At 40.7% G+C, this 21,179-nt stretch overlaps 1 protein-coding gene across 1 annotated transcript in view; it reads left to right on the top strand.

Annotated features, from left to right (window-relative positions):
• LOC106584683 (unconventional myosin-IXAb) overlaps positions 1-21,179 on the top strand; it is a 307,526-nt gene that overhangs the window by 174,114 nt on the left and 112,233 nt on the right. Inside the window, exons 9-10 of the mRNA XM_082968258.1 lie at positions 4,624-4,713; positions 19,290-19,406. Coding sequence (XP_082824384.1) covers positions 4,624-4,713; positions 19,290-19,406 — 207 coding nt within the window. The remainder of the gene's footprint in view (positions 1-4,623; positions 4,714-19,289; positions 19,407-21,179) is intronic.

Below are 21,179 nucleotides of genomic sequence, written 5' to 3'. Positions count from 1 at the left end.
AGTTCACATGATTCTAGTTTCGGGTGGCACCGACGCGGGACAGGTCACCTGATTCTAGATTTAACGGGACAGTTCACCTGATTCTAGTTTCGGGCGGTCACCGACCCGGGACAGGTCACCTGATTCTAGATTTAACGGGACGGTCACCGTTCAGCGGGATGGCACCTGTCTAGATTTAACGGGATAGGTCACCTGATTCTAGTCGGGCGGTCCCTGCGTAACGGGACAGGTCACCTGATTCTAGTCGTGCGGTCCCTGACACGCGGGAGGCACCGTTCAGCGGGGCCTGATTCGTCGGGGGCACCTGTTTGCTTACATCTACTTAGTTATGCAATTCATTTATAGACAAGTGTGTCGTCAACTGAGGATTAGGATTAGTTTACTTGGTTAGAGATAAGCATTAGCACTAGTGTCTACTGTAAAACAATGGGAGTGATATAGCTGCTAGCGCTTTCCTAAAAGTCAACTCTAAAACGACTAACATAAGCAGTAAATATATACCCCCTTCAGAACATAACATAGTATCAATTTCAATAAATTCCCTGGTTTCCAGAAATCCTGGTTGGAGGATTTTGGATTTCCTGTTTTTTACCTTCTGATTCTGGGAACCTTCCAACTGGGATTTTGGTAAAACCAGGGAATGTATTTATTGTGTAACCCTAACAGTATCATACCATGGGTGAACTGTCTGTCACCAATTCATCATCTAAACTCTGCAAAAAAGAAACATCCCTTTTTCAGGACAGTCTTTCAAAGATAAATCGTAAAAATCCAAATAATTTCACAGATCTTCATTGTAAAGTGTTTAAACACTGTTTCCCATGCTTGTTCAATGAACCATAAACAATTAATGAACATGCACCTATGAAACGGTCGTTAAGAAACTAACAGCTTACAGACGGTAGGCAATTAAGGTCAGAGTTAAGAAAACGTAGTACACTAAAGAGGCCTTTCTACTGACTCTGAAAAACAGCAAAAGAAAGATGCCCAGGGTCCCTGTTCATCTGCGTGAACGTGCCTTAGGCATGCTGCAAGGAGGCATGAGGACTGCAGATGTGGCCAGGGCAATAAATTGCAATGTCTGTACTGTGAGACGCCTAAGACAGCGCTACAGGGAGACAGGATGGACAGCTGATCGTCCTCGCAGTGGCAGACCACGTGTAACAACACCTGCACAGGATCGGTACATCCGAACATCACACCTGCAGGACAGGTACAGGATGGCAACAACAACTGCCCGAGTTACACCAGGAATGCACGATCCCTCCATCAGTGCTCAGACTGTCCGCAATAGGCTGAGATAAGCAGGACTGAGGCTTGTAGGCCTGTTGAAAGGCAAGTCCTCACCAGACATCACCGGCAACAACGTCGCCTATGGGCACAAACCCACTGTCGCTGGACCAGACAGGACCTGCAAAAAGTGCTCTTCACTGACGAGTCGCAGTTTTGTCTCAACAGGGGTGATGGTCGGATTTGCGTTTATCGTCGAAGGAATGAGCGTTACACAGAGGCCTGTACTCTGGAGCGGGATCGATTTGGAGATGGAGGGTCTGTCATGGTCTGGGGCGGTGTGTCACAGCATCATCGGACTGAGCTTGTTGTTATTGCAGGCAATCTCAACACTGTGCGTTACAGGGAAGACATCCTCCTCCCTCATGTAGGCTCATCCTGACATGACCCTCCAGCATGACAATGCCACCAGCCATACTGCTCATTCTGTGCGTGATTTCCTGTAAGACAGGAATGTCAGTGTTCTGCCATGGCCAGCAAAGAGCCCAGATCTCAATCCCATTGAGCATGTCTGGGACCTGTTGGATCGGAGGGTGAGGGCTAGGGCCATTCCCCCCAGAAATGTCCGGGAACTTGCAGTTGCCTTGGTGGAAGAGTGGGGTAACATCTCACAGCAAGAACTGGCAAATCTGGTGCAGTCCATGAGGAGGAGATGCACTGCAGTACTTAATGCAGTTGGTGGCCGCACCAGATACTGACTGTTACTTTTGATTTTGACCCCCCCCCTTTGTTCAGGGACACATTATTCCATTTCTGTTAGTCACATGTCTGTGGAACTTGTTCAGTTTATGTCTAGGTTGTTGAATCTTGTTATGTTCATACAAATATTCACACATGTTAAGTTTGCTGTAAATAAACGCTGTTGACAGTGAGAGGACGTTTCTTTTTTTGCTGAGTTAATGTGTTTATTACTACACTGTGTTGTCGCGTGAGCAGCACTTTCTTCAGGGAATGCTATTGGGTTGTAGTGTCGACTGATGCATGAATGGTAATATGACTGGCTCGGATACCCTGTTTCCTGTTGGGGCAGAACAGGAAGAGAGAGTGGAGCAGTGTCAGATGGAAAAGATGATAGACTGGATCCTCTGGCCGGACCTCAGGGTCCCAGGAGAGCTAGGCTTGGTTGAGCTAGTAGTATTGAGTGATGCAACTGTGACAGTAACACAGTTCCAGGATCAGTTCTGGCTCGGTCTGTGTCACAGCCATTGTTACAATGGGAATTAGAAAAGCTGACTCCAAACCAGTGCTCCAGTGCTTTATAGCACATCTCCCAATTGCTTGATTGAGAAATGTATTAACGTAACAGCACAGAAGATTTTTAAGTCCTGTTACCATGCAGAACTGACCAATCAGTGAGAAGTAGAATTAGCTCGACACCCAGTTGGGGATTACCAGGAAGTATGAAATAAATCAGATTAGTTCCCCCCTCAAATGCAGCTGTTTACAGTACAGACCATTATAAAGACCATTATAAAGACTATTTTACATGCCATTATAAAGACTATTTTACAGACTATTATAAAGACCATTTTAAACACCATTTTAAACACCATTATAAAGACCATTTTAAACACCATTTTAAACACCATTTTAAACACCATTATAAAGACCATTTTAAAGACTATTTTACAGACCCTTATAAAGACTATTTTACAGACCATTATAAAGACTATTTTACAGACCCTTATAAAGACTATTTTACAGACCATTATAGACTATTTTACAGACTATTATAAACACCATTTTAAACACCATTATAAAGACCATTTTAAACACCATTATAAATACCATTTTAAAGACCATTTTAAAGAACATTATAAAGACTATTTTACAGACCATTATAAAGACCATTTTAAAGAACATTATAAAGACTGTTTTACAGACCATTATAAAGACCATTTTACAGACCATTATAAAGACTATTTTACAGACCATTATAAAGGCCATTATAAAGACTATTTTAAACACCATTATAAAGACTATTTTAAACACCATTATAAAGACCATTATAAAGACTATTTTACAGACCATTATAAAGACTATTTTACAGAACCATTATAAAGACTATTTTACAGACCATTATAAAGACCATTTTAAACACCATTATAAAGACTATTATAAAGACTATTTTACAGACCATTATAAAGACTATTTTACAGAACCATTATAAAGACTATTTTACAGACTATTATAAAGACCATTTTAAATATAAAGACCATTATAAAGACCATTTTAAAGAACATTATAAAGACCATTTTAAAGACCATTTTAAACGCCATTATAAAGTCTATTATAAAGACTATTTTACAGACCGTTATAAAGACCATTATAAAGACCATTTTAAACACTATTATAAAGACTATTTTACAGACCATTAAAGACTATTTTACAGACCATTTTAAACACCATTATAAAGACCATTATAAAGACCATTATAACAACCATTATAAAGACTATTTTACAGACCATTATAAAGACTATTTTACAGAACCATTATAAAGACCATTTTAAATACCATTAGAAAGACCATTTTAAACACCATTATAAAGACTATTATAAAGACTATTTTACAGACTGTTATGAAGACCATTATAAAGACTATTTTACAGACCATTATAAAGACTATTTTACAGACCATTTTAAACACCATTATAAAGACCAATATAAAGACCATTATAAAAAACATTATAAAGACTATTTTACAGACCATTATAAAGACCATTTTAAACACCATTATAAAGACTATTTTACAGACCGTTATGAAGACCATTATAATGACTATTTTACAGACCATTATAAAGACTATTTTACAGACCATTATAAAGACCATTTTAAACACCATTATAAAGACCATTATAAAGACCATTATAAAGACTATTTTACAGACCATTATAAAGACTATTTTACAGAACCATTATAAAGACTATTTTACAGACTCTTATAAAGACCATTTTAAACACCATTATAAAGACCATTATAAAGACCATTATAAAGACTATTTTACAGACCGTTATGAAGACCATTATAAAGACTATTTTACAGACCATTATAAAGACCATTTTAAAGACTATTTTAAAGACCATTATAAAGGAGGTAACTGACAGAAATAGCTGTTAGTCGCCCCACTCCCATAATCCCAGTGGATGGATGAGTGGTCAGATGTGTGTGCAGTGACATCTGCCTCTCTCAATGAGCTGTCTGCTGGGGCTAAGGCCTGTGTGTGTGTTCTGCTCTATATAAGAAGCTAACCATGTCAGTGTCAGTCAGAAAGGAAGGGGGCTGTTGTTATCTAGACTGACTGACTGACCTGTGTCCTTGAACTTGTCTTTGAAGGTGAAGGAGGAGATGCTGTTCGAGGCTCTGACCACCAGGAAGACGGTGACGGTGGGAGAGAGGCTGATCGTTCCGTACAAACTGGCCGAGGTGAGCACAACATTTCCCACTCTGCTTACGATAACAAACATTACCACAACAAAATATAATAACACAACTGTACCAAATCACACAGACGGCTTTGAACCCTATCTGACCCAAAGTGACATCATCACGGCCTCAGAACTTCAGAACTCTCCTACGGAATGGAGGGACATCATTTATACAGTTCTGTTTATGAATTGCTGAGGACTCTCCTTTTTTGTTTGTATTTGCTTTGCTGACGCCAAAATTCAAAAGGCTTTTGTAGTCAACGGGGGGGAAGGTGTACAGTCAAAGATTGTCTTATATTGACAAGACAAGCGACCACTCCAACAATGGAAATACATGTCCTCAAAGATGGAAGGCAGGCGGGAGGAGGCGAGATCAGGTGGGACCATTCTAGCCAATGAGAGGGCAGATACACGTGTGAACAACAGGCCATAGATATAGGTAGAGGACTTATCTTTGTGTTTGTACCATTATAGCGTCTGTGACAGCATGGGCAGTGCCATTGAGGCTATCTCCATTTTAAAGTAGTCAGTTTTCTTCTTCATTGGCTAATTACTCCCAACTCATAGGAATCCCCACCCAGTTGACTACTTTAAAATGGTAGAAGCCCTCAATGGCAATGTCCATGCTAAAACAGGTTATAAAGCTAAAACAGGTTATATCTATCACAACAGACACAACTCGGATATGAAGTAGTTTTATTTTTTCTCCCAAAGTTGACGAAATGCCACGTGCGTCCACTTATATCAGTGCATTTGTAACAACCTAACCGTTACGAAACTTCCATTCCATCAAATAAGCCTCATGTAGCAAATTAGCAATTACTTTTATCGTTGACCAAATTTGACACTCATTGACCAACATACAAAAATTCCTCACATTGTGGGCTTATTTTCGAGGACAGATTTTGGGCAGAGTAAAATCTCCCGTGTGGCTCAGTTGGTAAAACCTCCCGTGTGGCTTAGTTGGTAGAGCATTACACTTGCATCGCCAGGGTTGTGGGTTTGATTCCCAAGAGTGGACCTTCCTACTGTAAGCCACTCTGGATTAGAATGTCTGCTAAATGACTAAAATGTAAAATCCCAAAAGGCCTCAAGTAAGCAAAACAGATTGGCTTTGTTTGGTTGCAGAATGCATCAGCGGCCAGGGATTGTGAGGGGCAGTCTCAGGAGGATTTGTTCTGGCGCCGCTGCCTCAGGGTTGTGTTGTTGGTGGTCTCTTCCTCTGTGACTTCCTGTTTCCTGTGAGGTTTACTAATGTGGCATGTTTCAGTCTGTTTTCTTCTGTTTTGTGCATAATGAACACGGCCCAGGTCAATTTAACTAACATTAGCTATCAACGGTTTCATACTAGTTCCTTTTTTCGCTCTCTGTCTGTCTTTGACTGGAATATACAGTCAAATGTAAAGTTTGGGCCAGAAACCAAATCCTGTCAGCTCCCCTGATATCTAGCTTTAAGCACCAGCTGTCAGAGCAGCTCACAGATCACTGCACCTGTACATAGCCCATCTGTAAACAGCCCATCTATCTACCTACCTCATCCCCATACTGTATTTATTCATTTATCTTGCTCCTTTGCACCCCAGTATCTCTACTTGCACATTCATCTTCTGCACATCTACCATTCCAGTGTTTAATTGCTATATTGTAATTACTTCGCCACCATGGCCTATTTATTGCCTTACCTCATTTGCACTCACCGTATATAGACTTGTTTTCTTTTGTTCTACTGTATTATTGACTGTATGTTTTGTTTATTCCATGTGTAACTCTGTGTTGTTGTATGTGTCGAATTGCTATGCTTTATCTTGGCCAGGTCGCAGTTGTAAATGAGAACTTGTTCTCAACTAGCCTACCTGGTTAAATAAAGGTGAAATAAATAAAAAATAAAAATATATATCATTTGACAACCCCCACACATCCACTGAGGACACACAAAAGCCAGAGATTGTGCTCATCATTGACTCAAATGGCAAATACAGTTAAAGTCGGAAGTTTACATACACTTATGTTAGTCATTAAAACTCGTTTTTCAACCACTCCACATATTTCTTGTCAACAAACTATAGTTTTGGCAAGTCGGTTATGACATCTACTTTGTGCATGACACAAGTAATATTTCCAACAACTGTTTACAGACAGATTATTTCACTTATAATTCAATGTATCACAATTCCAGTGGGTCAGAAGTTTACATAGACTAAGTTGACTGTGCCTTTAAACAGCTCGGAAAATTCCAGAAAATTATGTCATGGCTTTAGAAGCTTCTGATAGGCTAATTGACATCATTTGAGTCAATTGGAGGTGTACCTGTGGATGTATTTCAAGGCATACCTTCAAACTCACTGCCTCTTTGCCTGACATCATGGGAAAATCAAAGTATAAACGCAAGTATTAACACCATGGGACCACGCAGCCGTCATACCGCTCAGGAAGGAGACGCATTCTGTCTCCTAGAGATGAACGTACTTTGGTGTGAAAAGTGCAAATCAATCCCAGAACAACAGCAAAGGACCTTGTGAAGGTGCTGGAGGAAACAGGTACAAAAGTATCTATGTCCACAGTAAAACGAGTCCTATATTGACATAACCTGAAAGGCTTCTCAGCAAGGAAGAAGCCACTGCTCCAAAAACCGCCATAAAAAAGCCAGACTATGGTTTGCAACTGCACATGGGGACAAAGATCGTACTTTTTGGAGAAATGTCCTCTAGTCTGATGAAACAAAAATAGAACTGTTTGGCATAATGACCATCGTTATGTTTGGAAGAAAAAGGGGGAGGCTTGCAAGCCGAAGAACATCATCCCAACCGTGAAGCACGGGGTAGCAGCATGATGTTGTGGGGGTGCTTTGCTGCAGGAGGGACTGCTGTGCTTCACAAAATAGATGGCGTCATGAGGAAGGAAAATTATGTGGATATATTGAAACAACATCTCAAGACATCAGTCAGGAAGTTAAAGCTTGGTCGCAAATGGGTCTTCCAAATGGACAGTGACAACAAAGTCAAGGTATTGGAGTGGCCATCACAAAGCCCTGACCTCAATCCTATAGAAAATTTGTGAGCAGAACTGAAAAAGCGTGTGCGAGCAAGGAGGCCTACAAACTTGACTCACTTACACCAGCTCTGTCAGGAGGAATGGGCCAAAATTCACCCAACTTATTGTGGGAAGCTTGTAGAACGCTACCTGAAATGTTTGACCCATGTTAAACAATTTAAAGGAAATGCTACCAAATACTAGTAGAGTGTATGTGAACTTCTGACCCACTGGGAATGTGATGAAAGAAATAAAAGCTGAAATATCATTCAACTATTATTCTGACATTTCACATTCTTAAAATAAAGTGGTGATCTTAACTGACCTAAGACAGGGAATTTTACTAGGATTAAATGTCAGGAATTGTGAAAACAAAAAAAAAAAAAAAGGCGAAGTCTTCTCATCCTTTGTTGATTTCGACTCAGTTTGGCATGAAGGCCTGCTATACAAATTGATGAAAAGTGGTGTTGGGGGAAAAATATACGATATTATAAAATCCATGTACACAAACAAAATTGGCAAAAAACACACATTTATTTCCACAGGGCCATGGGGTGAGACAGGGATGAAGCTTAAGCCCCACCCTCTTCAACAAATATATCATAAATTGGCGAGGGCACTAGAACAGTCTGCAGCACCCGGCCTCACCATACTAGAATCTGAAGACAAATGTCTACTGTTTGCTGATGATCTGGTGCTTCTGTCCCCAACCAAGGAGGGCCTACAGCAGCACCTAGATCTTCTGCACATATACTGTCAGACCTGGGCCCTGACAGTAAATCTCAGGAAGACAAAAACAATGGTGATCCAAAAAAGGTCCAGTTGCCAGGGCCACGAATACAAATTCCATCTAGACACCGTTGCCCTAGAGCACACAAAAAACTATACATACCTCTGCCTAAACATCAGCGCCACTGGTAACTTCCACAAAGGCAAGGCAAGAAGGGCCTTTTATGCCATCAAAAGTAACATAGAATTCGACATACCAAAGAATTCACAAAATTGGACAAACAACAAATTGAGACTGCATGCAGATTTCTGCAAAAATATCCTTTGTGTACAACGTAAAACACCAAATAATGCATGCAGAGCAAAATTAGGCCGATACCCTCTAATTATCAAAATCCAGAAAAGAACTGTTCAATTCTACAACCACTTAAAACGCCAGCGATTCCCAAACCTTCCATAACAAAGCCATCACCTACAGAGAAATTAACCTGGAGGAGAGCCCCCTAAGCAAGCTGGTCCTGAGGCTCTGTTCACAAACACACCCCACAGAGCCCCAGGACAGCAACACAATTAGACCCAACCAAATCATGAGAAAACAAAAAGATAATTACTTGACACATTGGAAAGAATTTACAAAAAAGCAAAGCAAACTAGAATGCTATTTGGCCCTAAACAGGGAGAACACAGTGGCAGAATACCTGCCCACTGTGACTGACCCAAAATTAAGGAACGCTTTGACTATGTACAGACTCAGTGAGCATAGCCTTGCTATTGAGAAAGGACGAAGGCAGACCTGGCTCTCAAGAGAAGACACACTATGTGCACACTGCCCACAAAATGAAATGGAAACTGAGATGCACTTCCTAACCTCCTGACAAATGTATGACCATATTAAAGAGACATATTTCCCTCAGATTACACAGATTCACAAAGAATTCGAAAACAAATCCTGTTTTGATAAACTCCCATATCAATTGGGTGAAATAGCACAGTGTGCAATCACAGCAGCAAGATTTGTGACCTGTTGCCACAAGGAAAGGGCAACCAGTGAAGAACAAACACCATTGTAAATACAACCTATATTTATGTTTATTTATATTCCCTTTTGTACTTTAACTATTTGCACATCATTACAATACTGTATATAGACAAAAAATATGACATTTGAAATGTCTTTAATCTTTGGGAACTTCTGTGATTGTGTTCACTGTTAAAACACATTAAGGGCTTTATTGGCATGGGGAACATATGTTTACATTGTCAAAGCAAGTGAAATAGATAATAAGTAAAAGTGAAATGAATAATAAAAAATGAACAGTAAACATTACACTCACAGAAGTTTCAAAGGAATAGAGACATTTCAAATGTCATTATGGCTATGTACAGTGTTGTAACGATGTGGAAATAGTTCATAGTTACTCTCTCTCCCTCTCTTTTTCTCCTTTGCCTGGAGCAGGCTTGTGGAATCCATGACTTTCTGCCATAACGTTAAACCATTTTATTGTACAAGGGCCCATGAAGAAAGGGCTTGGCAAGTGTAGCATCTTTTCTCTCAAAATCATTTTCCCTCCTGGACTAAAGTATCTCCCGGGTAGCTGTCCCGTCACACTGGGGTTCAGATGGACCTGATTTGGGAGAGGTCCTGTTCCATTGTCTCCTTCTGGCCCCTCATACCTTTTTTTCTTTTTTTTAAGACTTGAGTGGTTGGATACCTGTCAGTTTCCTGCTCTCATTACCATTTTATTCTAATGGAAAATCTATATTACCAAGCATTAATTTAGTTATTTCATGAGAAGTCCTATAAAGACGTACTATAAAAGCCTACTGTAGCTAAGGCTTGCTGCATGCTAGCTAATGAGAGAGGACAACAGGGGCTATGGCTTGCTGCATGCTAGCTAATGAGAGAGGACAACAGGGGCTATGGCTTGCTGCATGCTAGCTAATGAGAGAGGACGACAGTGTTGTTTTAATTAACCCCAGCTCTGCTGTGTGCGTGCGTGTATGTAGTGTGTGTAGATAAGCTACACTGACTCACTGTCGATTTGGCTCCAGATAATCAGATTCCACCACTTCCTGTTTCCTGTTTTTAAAGTGAGACGTTTGGAGGATAAGGAACTTCTTAAACCATGCATTCATGTGCTTTAGATTAAATGGTGCCACGCTATATCACAACTATGTTTATATCTTTGTAGCTAACGCACAGACACAGAGACACACACACGCAATCAAACACACACTCTCCTATAAACTCGCATCAAAAACAGGCATCCAATTGGACACAAATGCCTCAAAAACACAGCCACCCCGTGTGGAGAAGAGGCCGGCGAGGCATGTGCAGTGCGGGCTCATGCAGGGTGTTGTTTTACACCTCCCGTGGCTCGCGGAGCATGTTTGTAAGCCATTAGTGGAGAAAGACCACGGCTCTCTGTGTTTTGGTCTACCCGGCATAGGTTTCTAATTACCAAACACCAACCAAGACCTCATTACAGGCTCTAAACTAAACTCTCTCTGATAACTTCCCTCTTATTATTTAGGGTGGCCCTCCTATAAAAACAACCTTTGTTTTTAGCTCATTTTTTCTCTCCATCCATTCCATATCTAGCTCCACACTCCCATTGTGGTAAATCATTTAATTGTGTTTGACTTGTGATGTTTCGTGACAGTGGATGTTCGTTCAAACGACACGTCATTGCAAATGTTCTTTATCGTGTTTGAAAATCCCAGGATGGACCTTTTGAGTAGTTTTGATTGGGAGCGTGTTTTGATTGGGCTGCATAATGCATGTGGACTTATATGACCTTTGGGAGCAGGAAACAGGAAACAGTGAAGCTCATTCCTCTAAAAATAACGATGAGGTCAATAATGCAGAAGGCTTTTTAAAACGCATATTTTTACTTGGTCACGATTCTCTGCTCCCCAGAACCTAGTTGAAATGACCTGTACATATGGGACGTATGGGACATGCTTAGGGACGCGCAACATTACAGATTGTTTATTAGAAATGTGTGGTGTATATATAACATATTTTTTCTTCATCGTGAATCTGTGCTCCCCCTGGACCTAGTCGAAGCGGTTTAAACTCACTTACTGCCTGCAAACACTCTAATGTACATAAGGGTGTGTTCAGGGACATGCAAGGTTACAGAAGGTTCATATTCAGTGTAGTATGTAGGCCTTACAGACAACATTATCTGTCATGTAGAGTAGGAAAATGGTGTCAGCTCTATAATCTGTTAGAGTTACACCACAGACCTACATGTAACTGCCAAAATAAAGGAAACGTCAACATAAAGTGTCTTAATAGGGCGTTGAGCCACCACGAGCCAGAATAGCTTCATATATCTTATGTGTCTGAACTCTATTGGAGGGATGTGACACCATTCTTCCACGAGAAATGTAATCATTTGGTGATGGAGTTGAAAAACAGGCGCTGCTCCAGAATCTTCCGTAACATTCAATTGGGTTGAGATCTGGTGACTGAGACAGCCATGGCCTGTCCAGAATTTTTATACATGACCCTAAGCATGATGGGATGTTAATTGCTTAATTAACTCATGAACCACACCTGTGTGGAAGCACCTGCTTTCAATATACTTTGTATCCCTCATTTACTCAAGTGTTTCCATTATTTTGGCAATTACCTATATGTTACATGTTGGACCTGCCTCCAGTTACAACATAGACTTACATGTAGGCTAACTGCCAAAACTACTAGCATTAACAAAACATGTAGGCTAAATGCCAAAACTACCAGCATTAACAAAACATGTAGGCTAACTGACAAAACTACCAGCATTAACAAAACATGTAGGCTAAATGCCAAAACTACCAGCATTAACAAAACATGTAGGCTAACTGCCAAAACTACCAGCATTAACAAAACATGTAGGCTAACTGCCAAAACTACCAGCATTAACAAAACATGTAGGCTAAATGCCAAAACTACCACCATTAACAAAACATGTAGGCTATCTGCCAAAACTACCAGCATTAACAAAACATGTAGGCTAACTGCCAAAACTACCAGCATTAACAAAACATGTAGGCTAACTGCCAAAACTACCAGCATTAACAAAACATGTAGGCTAACTGCCAAAACTACCAGCATTAACAAAACATGTAGGCTAACTGCCAAAACTACCAGCATTAACAAAACATGTAGGCTAACTGCCAAAACTACCAGCATTAACAAAACATGTAGGCTAAATGCCAAAACTATCAGCATCAACAAAACATCCGTCCCATTTTATTTCTCATTTTAGTCATTTAGCAGACGCTCTTATCAAGAGCGACTTACAGTAGTGAATGCATACATTTCATACATTTTTTTCTCCATACTGGTCCCCCGTGGGAATCAAACTCACAACCCTGGCGTTGCAAACACCATGCTCTACCAACTGAGCCACACGGGACCAATAGAGTTCTGGACACTTGTAGAATATATGCCAAGGCACATTGAAGCTGTTCTGGCTCATGGTGGCCCATGCTAGGGCTGTGGCGGTCATTACATTTTGTCAGCCGGTAATTGTCATGCAAAAGCCTGCCGGTCTCACGGTAATTGACCGTTAATTGACATAAACACGGTTAGCATCTCCAGGCTGCCATGCATAGACTACAAGCCACTGATGAGTGGCTTTACAACATCAACATTTTAAAAAGTTGAATAAATTAATTTAATATACACCATCACAATAAATCCATTATTTATTTTAGTCAGGTCTAAAGAAACATTGTGATATGAAGAAAATGGATTTCAGAAGAACAGAATATGAGTTGGCCTACTGTATGTTATCTGGCTATACTCAATGCCATAGGCTGTAGGCTTGTTCATTTAGCTATGCTTATAAGTCTAATGGCCATTATTTTATATTATATAATTTTATAGTAAGAATAATATACTGTAATTTAACTTACAGTAGCTGAATAAAATAGAAAGGATATTTTTCCCATTCCAGAGCAAGTGCACATTTGAAGTAGCTATGTTGAGTGTAAAAGTGATCATTTGAAACAGGTCATATACGCTAGATTTAGAGTTATTTGGCAACTTTAGTTGTGAATGATACAAACCTTACAATGTGTTCGAAATCAAAATGTATATGGGCTGTATGATGCTAATACAGGCTATTGATGATTTGAGAAAGTAGTAAAAAAAGCGTGCTCTCTGTTCCTAACCTCAGGCTGCACAGCTGTTCTCTCATCAAGCGATCATATTTTCACCCATCAGACTCATCTCAATTGAATTTCGTCTTGACTAATATGTAAAATTTGTTTTGATTTAGAATGGACCATTATCAAATGGGCAGGGAAAAAAACTACACCATCTGTACGCACTCAAATAACGAATGGAGGCCTCGCGCTTTCCCGCCGGTCCGTTTTGTAGGCTATTTCGGTTTTATAGCAGAGCATGTGCTTAATATGAGCAGCCTGAGAAATAAATATAAGAATACACTCCGTGCATCAAGAACTGTTTGAGGAGCAGGCTCTCGTTGCTCTACAGGTGATATTCCACCCAAACTCTGTATGCCATGGGCTCTCCAACCCTGTTCCTGCAGCTACCCAGTGCTTAACTTAGGAAAACCAAGTGAAATCTGTTCAGGAACATGGTCCTATTGGCTTGGTACTCAGGGCTCTATTGTCCCTCCATCAGGTCCTAAAGGCCTGGTACTCAGGGCTCTACTGACCCTCCATCAGGTCCTAATGGCCTGGTACTCAGGGCTCTATTGTTCCTCCATCAGGTCCTAATGGACTGGTACTCAGGGCTCTATTGTTCCTCCATCAGGTCCTAATGGCCTTGTACTCAGAGTTCTATTGGTCCTCTAACCACTGTGACATCAATGCAAATGCAATCTAAAATCACATCAAACACTCATCAAAACAGGATAGTGTTTTTAATACTTACCTAACTGTGATAATCAATTTGAAAAAGGAAGTTCAACAGCAGTGTAAAATTGAGGGAAAAACATGGTCATTTTAGATGTTGTTTCAAAGCTTAACACAACGAAATAAACAGCGCTTTCTAAGGTGATGAGTAATTCAAAACACACATATGCATATTAGAGCTTGTGCAAAGGCTTATAAGCCCAAGCCTTAGGAAGAAAAAAAAACTGAGTGTAAAACGTGGAATTTGACTGAGGTGACTCATGTCTGACCAACCACAGCTAACCTGAAACAAACTCCACTCACATTAGCCCATATTCACCCTATACTAGCTACAGTAGCTTCACAAAGCATGCATAAGATGGCCTACTATTGGAGTAACTTTGCTGTCAATGTGGCAGTTGCCAGAAGGGTCCGTGTACAGCCTCCCAGTGACAAAGATCATCCAGTTATTTGGGGACCAATAGAATTCTGTTTTGCTCTTCCACCGCCCAATCCCTTTCCCTAACACTCCAAACTGCCAAAGGCTGATGGTCATATGTCCAAGTCCTCATTCCAACTCCACTTATATTAGCTTAGCATGCCTTTCATCATCTGTAAGTGGAGAGCATATTTTCCCTTTGGCTTGTTGAGACACGTAATCGTCTGTCTTGGTACTGTTGTTTTTTTATGGATAGCTGAAGTATCCAAAAAGTGATTTGTCTGTCTGGAGACACTTAAAGCTTTGGCTCTGAATCTCAAAACACCTAAAGCTGTAGTGTTGTAGCACAGCAGGGCTTGGGGCGTCATAGAAAAACCAGAGGGAACTTGCTTGCTGTTAGCTGGCATGCTAACAGACGTTACACTACTGTTGGCTAGTTAACATTGTTAGCATTAGAGGAACTTAGCTGGCATGCTAACATGTTACACTGATACTGGCTAACATTGTTCTAAACTAGTTAGCGCCTGTGGGCTTGGTAGGCTGTGAGCTAACCGCTAACAACAATGGTGTTATGTAGCGGATGTGAGACTTCTTGTGATGCGTAGTCACCATATAGGTGGAAGTCTATCTGACCAAAGGACTATATAACAGCATTGTGACATTAGACCGACTGTATGAGGGGGTTATGGAAAGTCAAGAGGGTAGTTTAGTCTTTAATCTTCTAGTTCAACACTTCTACAGGTTCAGAGGGGAAAGATGAACCACATAAATACACTTGACAGAAAATACTTCACATTCCCCAATGTCTTGTGTCCTTGGAGAACAGATCAGAATGTTGATGATGGATAGAACAGATCAGAATGTTGATGATAGAACAGATCAGAATGTTGATGATGGAACAAATCAGAATGTTGATGATAGAACAGATCAGAATGTTGATGATAGAACAGATCAGAATGTTGATGATGGAACAGATCAGAATGTTGATGATAGAACAGATCAGAATGTTGATGATAGAACAGATCAGAATGTTGATGATAGAACAGATCAGAATGTTGATGATAGAACAGATCAGAATGTTGATGATAGAACAGATCAGGGCAGATGTTGATGATGGAACAAATCAGGGCAGAATGATGATGATAGAACAGATCAGGGCAGATGCTGATGATAGAACAGATCAGGGCAGAATGATGATGATAGAACAGATCAGAATGTTGATGATAGAACAGATCAGAATGCTGATGATAGAACAGGTCAGAATGCTGATGATAGAACAGGTCAGAATGCTGATGATAGAACAGATCAGGTCAGAATGTTGATGATAGAACAGATCAGGTCAGAATGTTGATGATAGAACAGATCAGGTCAGAATGTTGATGATAGAACAGGTCAGAATGTTGATGAAAGAACAGATCAGGTCAGAATGCTGATGATAGAACAGATCAGAATGTTGATGATAGAACAGATCAGGTCAGAATGTTGATGATAGAACAGATCAGGTCAGAATGTTGATGATAGAACAGATCAGGTCAGAATGTTGATGATAGAACAGATCAGGTCAGATTGTTGATGATAGAACAGATCAGGTCAGAATGTTGATGATAGAACAGATCAGGTCAGAATGTTGGTGATAGAACAGATCAGAATGTTGATGATAGAACAGATCAGGTCAGAATGTTGATGATAGAACAGATCAGGTCAGAATGTTGATGATAGAACAGATCAGGTCAGAATGTTGGTGAAAGAACAGATCAGAATGTTGATGAAAGAACAGATCAGGTCGGAATGTTGATGATAGAACAGATCAGGTCAGAATGTTGATGATAGAACAGGTCAGAATGTTGATGATAGAACAGATCAGGTCAGAATGTTGATGATAGAACAGATCAGGTCAGAATGTTGATGATAGAACAGATCAGAATGTTGATGATAGAACAGATCAGAATGTTGATGATAGAACAGATCAGGTCAGATTGTTGATGATAGAACAGATCAGGTCAGAATGTTGATGATAGAACAGGTCAGAATGTTGATGCTAGAACAGATCAGGTCAGAATGTTGATGATAGAACAGATCAGGTCAGAATGTTGATGATAGAACAGATCAGGTCAGATTGTTGATGATAGAACAGATCAGAATGCTGATGATAGAACAGATCAGGTCAGAATGTTGATGATAGAACAGATCAGGTCAGAATGTTGATGATAGAACAGATCAGGTCAGAATGTTGATGATAGAACAGATCAGGTCAGAATGTTGATGATAGAACAGATCAGGTCAGAATGTTGATGATAGAACAGATCAGGTCAGAATGTTGATGATAGAACAGATCAGGTCAGAATGTTGATGATAGAACAGATCAGGTCAGAATGTTGATGATAGAACAGATCAGGTCAGAATGCTGATGATAGAACAGATCAGGTCAGAATGTTGATGATAGAACAGATCAGGTCAGAATGTTGATGATAGAACAGATCAGGTCAGAATGTTGATGATAGAACAGATCAGGTCAGAATGTTGATGATAGAACAGATCAGGTCAGAATGCTGATGATAGAACAGATCAGGTCAGAATGTTGATGATAGAACAGGTCAGAATGCTGATGATAGAACAGATCAGGTCAGAATGTTGATGATAGAACAGATCAGGTCAGAATGTTGATGATAGAACAGATCAGGTCAGAATGTTGATGATAGAACAGATCAGAATGTTGATGATAGAACAGATCAGAATGTTGATGATAGAACAGATCAGGTCAGATTGTTGATGATAGAACAGATCAGATCAGAATGTTGATGACAGAACAGATCAGAATGTTGATGATAGAACAGATCAGAATGTTGATGATAGAACAGATCAGGTCAGATTGTTGATGATAGAACAGATCAGAATGTTGATGATAGAACAGATCAGAATGTTGATGATAGAACAGATCAGAATGCTGATGATAGAACAGATCAGGTCAGAATGTTGATGATAGAACACTTGTTCATTAGCCTCTAAAGTACACACGTCAAAGCTTGTTAAGGTGACATTGACATTGATCAGCTTAAAGGTATAGAGAAACACAGACTGTGGGCCTTGGTTTTGCTTTGCTAAGCTGGTGCAATGCAGTACTGTTTAGAGAGCAGGTGTTGGCTGGGCTTCTGTCCTCTGTTGGAGAAGCAGATGGGAGAGAGAGTGTTATTAAAATGGTCCCGCATCCCTAAGTCAGTGATACTGCAGACAGACATATATCTGGATTGAGAGATGTGTAAACAGACAGGCAGACAGTTAAGATGGGTAGATGTCTAGATAGAGACATTTTATGAAGAGATGGAGAGATATTTATACAGATGGGAAGATATATGCTATAGGAAATACAGTAGAGACAAAGACAGACACAGACAGACAGACAGACAGACAGACAGACAGACAGACAGACAGACAGACAGACAGACAGACAGACAGACAGACAGACAGACAGACAGACAGACAGACAGACAGACAGACAGACAGACAGACAGACAGACAGACAGACAGACAGACAGATAGATAGATAGATAGATAGATAGATAGATAGATAGATAGATAGATAGATAGATAGATTAACAGACTAATACATTAGAGTGTTAGATAGGCCTAGATTAACAGACTAATACATTAGAGAGATAGATAGATAGATAGATAGATAGATAGATAGATAGATAGATAGATAGATAGATAGATAGATAGATAGATAGATAGATAGATAGATAGATAGATAGGCCTAGATTAACAGACTAATACATTAGAGAGACAGATAGATAGATAGATAGATAGATAGATAGATAGATAGATAGATAGATAGATAGATAGATAGATAGATAGATAGATAGATAGATAGATAGATAGATAGATAGATAGATAGATAGATAGATAGAGGCCTAGATCAACAGACTAATACATAGAGTGCTAGATAGGCCTAGATCAACAGACTAATACATTAGAGAGTTAGATAGATAGATCAACAGACAGGGAGAGAGATGGATACTGTACATTACATAGATTGTTGTTTTGTGATGCTGTACTCCTGGTCTTTGTGTGGCCATGGCCTTGAGTCTCTGATAACCTTGTACACGTTTCTAAAACCACACACTGCACAGAGGGATTAGCAAGCACTTTTAGAAGGAGGAAAAACGTCAGGACAATAACATACTTTAAGCATATGTTAAAGACGTTTATACACATACATACACTTTTCTATTGGTATGTCTGGTGGATTCATTTGTTGTGTACAGTGCAACAGATTATTTAATACATGTTTGCCGTTGTTGCTTATACCTAATTTACATAATGTAAGGATTTCAACAACTGTGTGTGTGTGTGTGTGTGTGTGTGTGTGTGTGTGAATGGGGGGTGGGGTTTACAGGAGGATCAGCCCATGGTCCAGATTAGATGAATGTACTGTGTGTGTACAGTGTGTGTGTATAGCACTGTGATTGGAGCAGACTGTAAAATGTATCCAAGACTCATGATTGTCTCTGTGTGTGTAGGCTGGTACCGTTCGGGACTCCATGGCCAAATCCCTGTACAGCGCCCTGTTTGACTGGATCGTGTTCAGGACCAACCATGCTCTGCTCAACAACAAGGACCTGGAGCACAGTGCCAAGGTAGGATTTGGACACAGACACACAGACACACAGACACACAGCAGCATACCACTCTGCATCCCACTGCTGGCTTGCTTCTGAAGCTAAGCAGGGTTTGTCCTGGTTGGTCCCTGGATGGGAGACCAGATGCTGCTGGAAGTGGTGTTGGAGGGCCAGTAGGAGGTGCTCTTTCCTCTGGTCCCCAACAAAATATTCCAATTCCCCAGGGAAGTGATGGGGGACATTTCCCTGTGTAAGGTGCTGCCTTTTGGTTGTCATGACTCTCTGTGGTCACTAAAGATACCATGGCACGTATTATAACCTTGGTGTCCTGGCTAAATTCCAAATCTGACCCTCATACCATCATGGCCACTTGATCATCATCTCCAACTTCCTGTTGGTTTGTTCATCCCCCCTCCTCTCCCCTGTAACTATAGTGAACAAAATATAAACACAACATGTAAAGTGTTGGTCTCGTGCTGAAATAAAAGATTGCATACATTTTCCATATGCTTATTTCTCTAAAATGTTGTGCACAAATTTGCTTACATCCCTGTTAGTGATCATTTCTCCTTTGCCAAGATAATCCATCCACCTGACATGTGTGGCATATCAAGGCTGCTGATTTAAATAGCCTAATCAATTACACAGATGCACCTTGTGCTGGAATCAATAAAAGGCCTCTCTAAAATGTTCAGTTTTGTCACACAACACAATGCCACAGATGTCTAAAGTTTTGAGTGAGCGTGCGATTGATATGCTGACTGCAGGAATGTTCACCAGAGCGGTTACCAGAGAATTGAAGTTTCTCTACCATAAGCTGCCTCCAACGTCGTCTCTGTCTCTCTCTCTCGCTCTCTCCCTCTCGGCTGGGGGTGAAATGAGGATTGCACTGGGTGGGAACCATGTGGCAGCTGGCTGGCTTTGCCCAGCGGGCATCCAAAGGATTAGATCACAGATCATATTTGCTTCTCTCCTCCCAAATCTGTGTGTGTGTGTGTCCACATGTGTGCCCAGAACATTGTTGCAGATGGCATAATGGCCATCTGTGTGTGTGTGTGTGCACAAAAGGTGTGTGTGTGTGTGTGTGTGTGTGTGTGTGTGTGTGTGTGTGTGTGTGTGTGTGTGTGTGTGTGTGTGTGTGTGTGTGTGTGTGTGTGTGTGTGTGTGGGTGTGTGTGTGTGTGTGTGTGCAAATGTGAGAGAGAGCAGATGAGGTTAGTTTTACACTGCTGTGGTTTGGGGTCATGTGAGAGACTCTGTTGTGTCCCTCAGTCCTCATCTATCTCTCTGTGGTGTCCCTCAGTCCTCATCTATCTCTCTGTGGTGTCCCTCAGTCCTCATCTATCTCTCTGTTGTGTCCCTCAGTCCTCATCTATCTCTCTGTGGTGTCCCTCAGTCCTCATCTATCTCTCTGTTGTGTCCCTCAGTCCTCATCTATCTCTCTGTTGTGTCCCTCAGTCCTCATCTATCTCTCTGTGGTGTCCCTCAGTCCTCACCTCTCTCTCTGTGGTGTCCCTCAGTCCTCATCTCTCTCTATGTGGTGTCCCTCAGTCCTCATCTATCTCTCTGTTGTGTCCCTCAGTCCTCATCTATCTCTCTGTTGTGTCCCTCAGTCCTCATCTATCTCTCTGTGGTGTCCCTCAGTCCTCATCTATCTCTCTGTGGTGTCCCTCAGTCCTCATCTATCTCTCTGTTGTGTCCCTCAGTCCTCACCTCTCTCTCTGTGGTGTCCCTCAGTCCTCATCTATCTCTCTGTGGTGTCCCTCAGTCCTCATCTATCTCTCTGTGGTGT

The sequence above is a fragment of the Salmo salar genome, chromosome 23, assembly GCF_965601325.2.
Source record: "Salmo salar chromosome 23, fSalSal1, whole genome shotgun sequence".
Taxonomy (NCBI): domain Eukaryota; kingdom Metazoa; phylum Chordata; class Actinopteri; order Salmoniformes; family Salmonidae; genus Salmo; species Salmo salar.
This window is presented reverse-complemented; position numbering and strand designations above follow the sequence as displayed.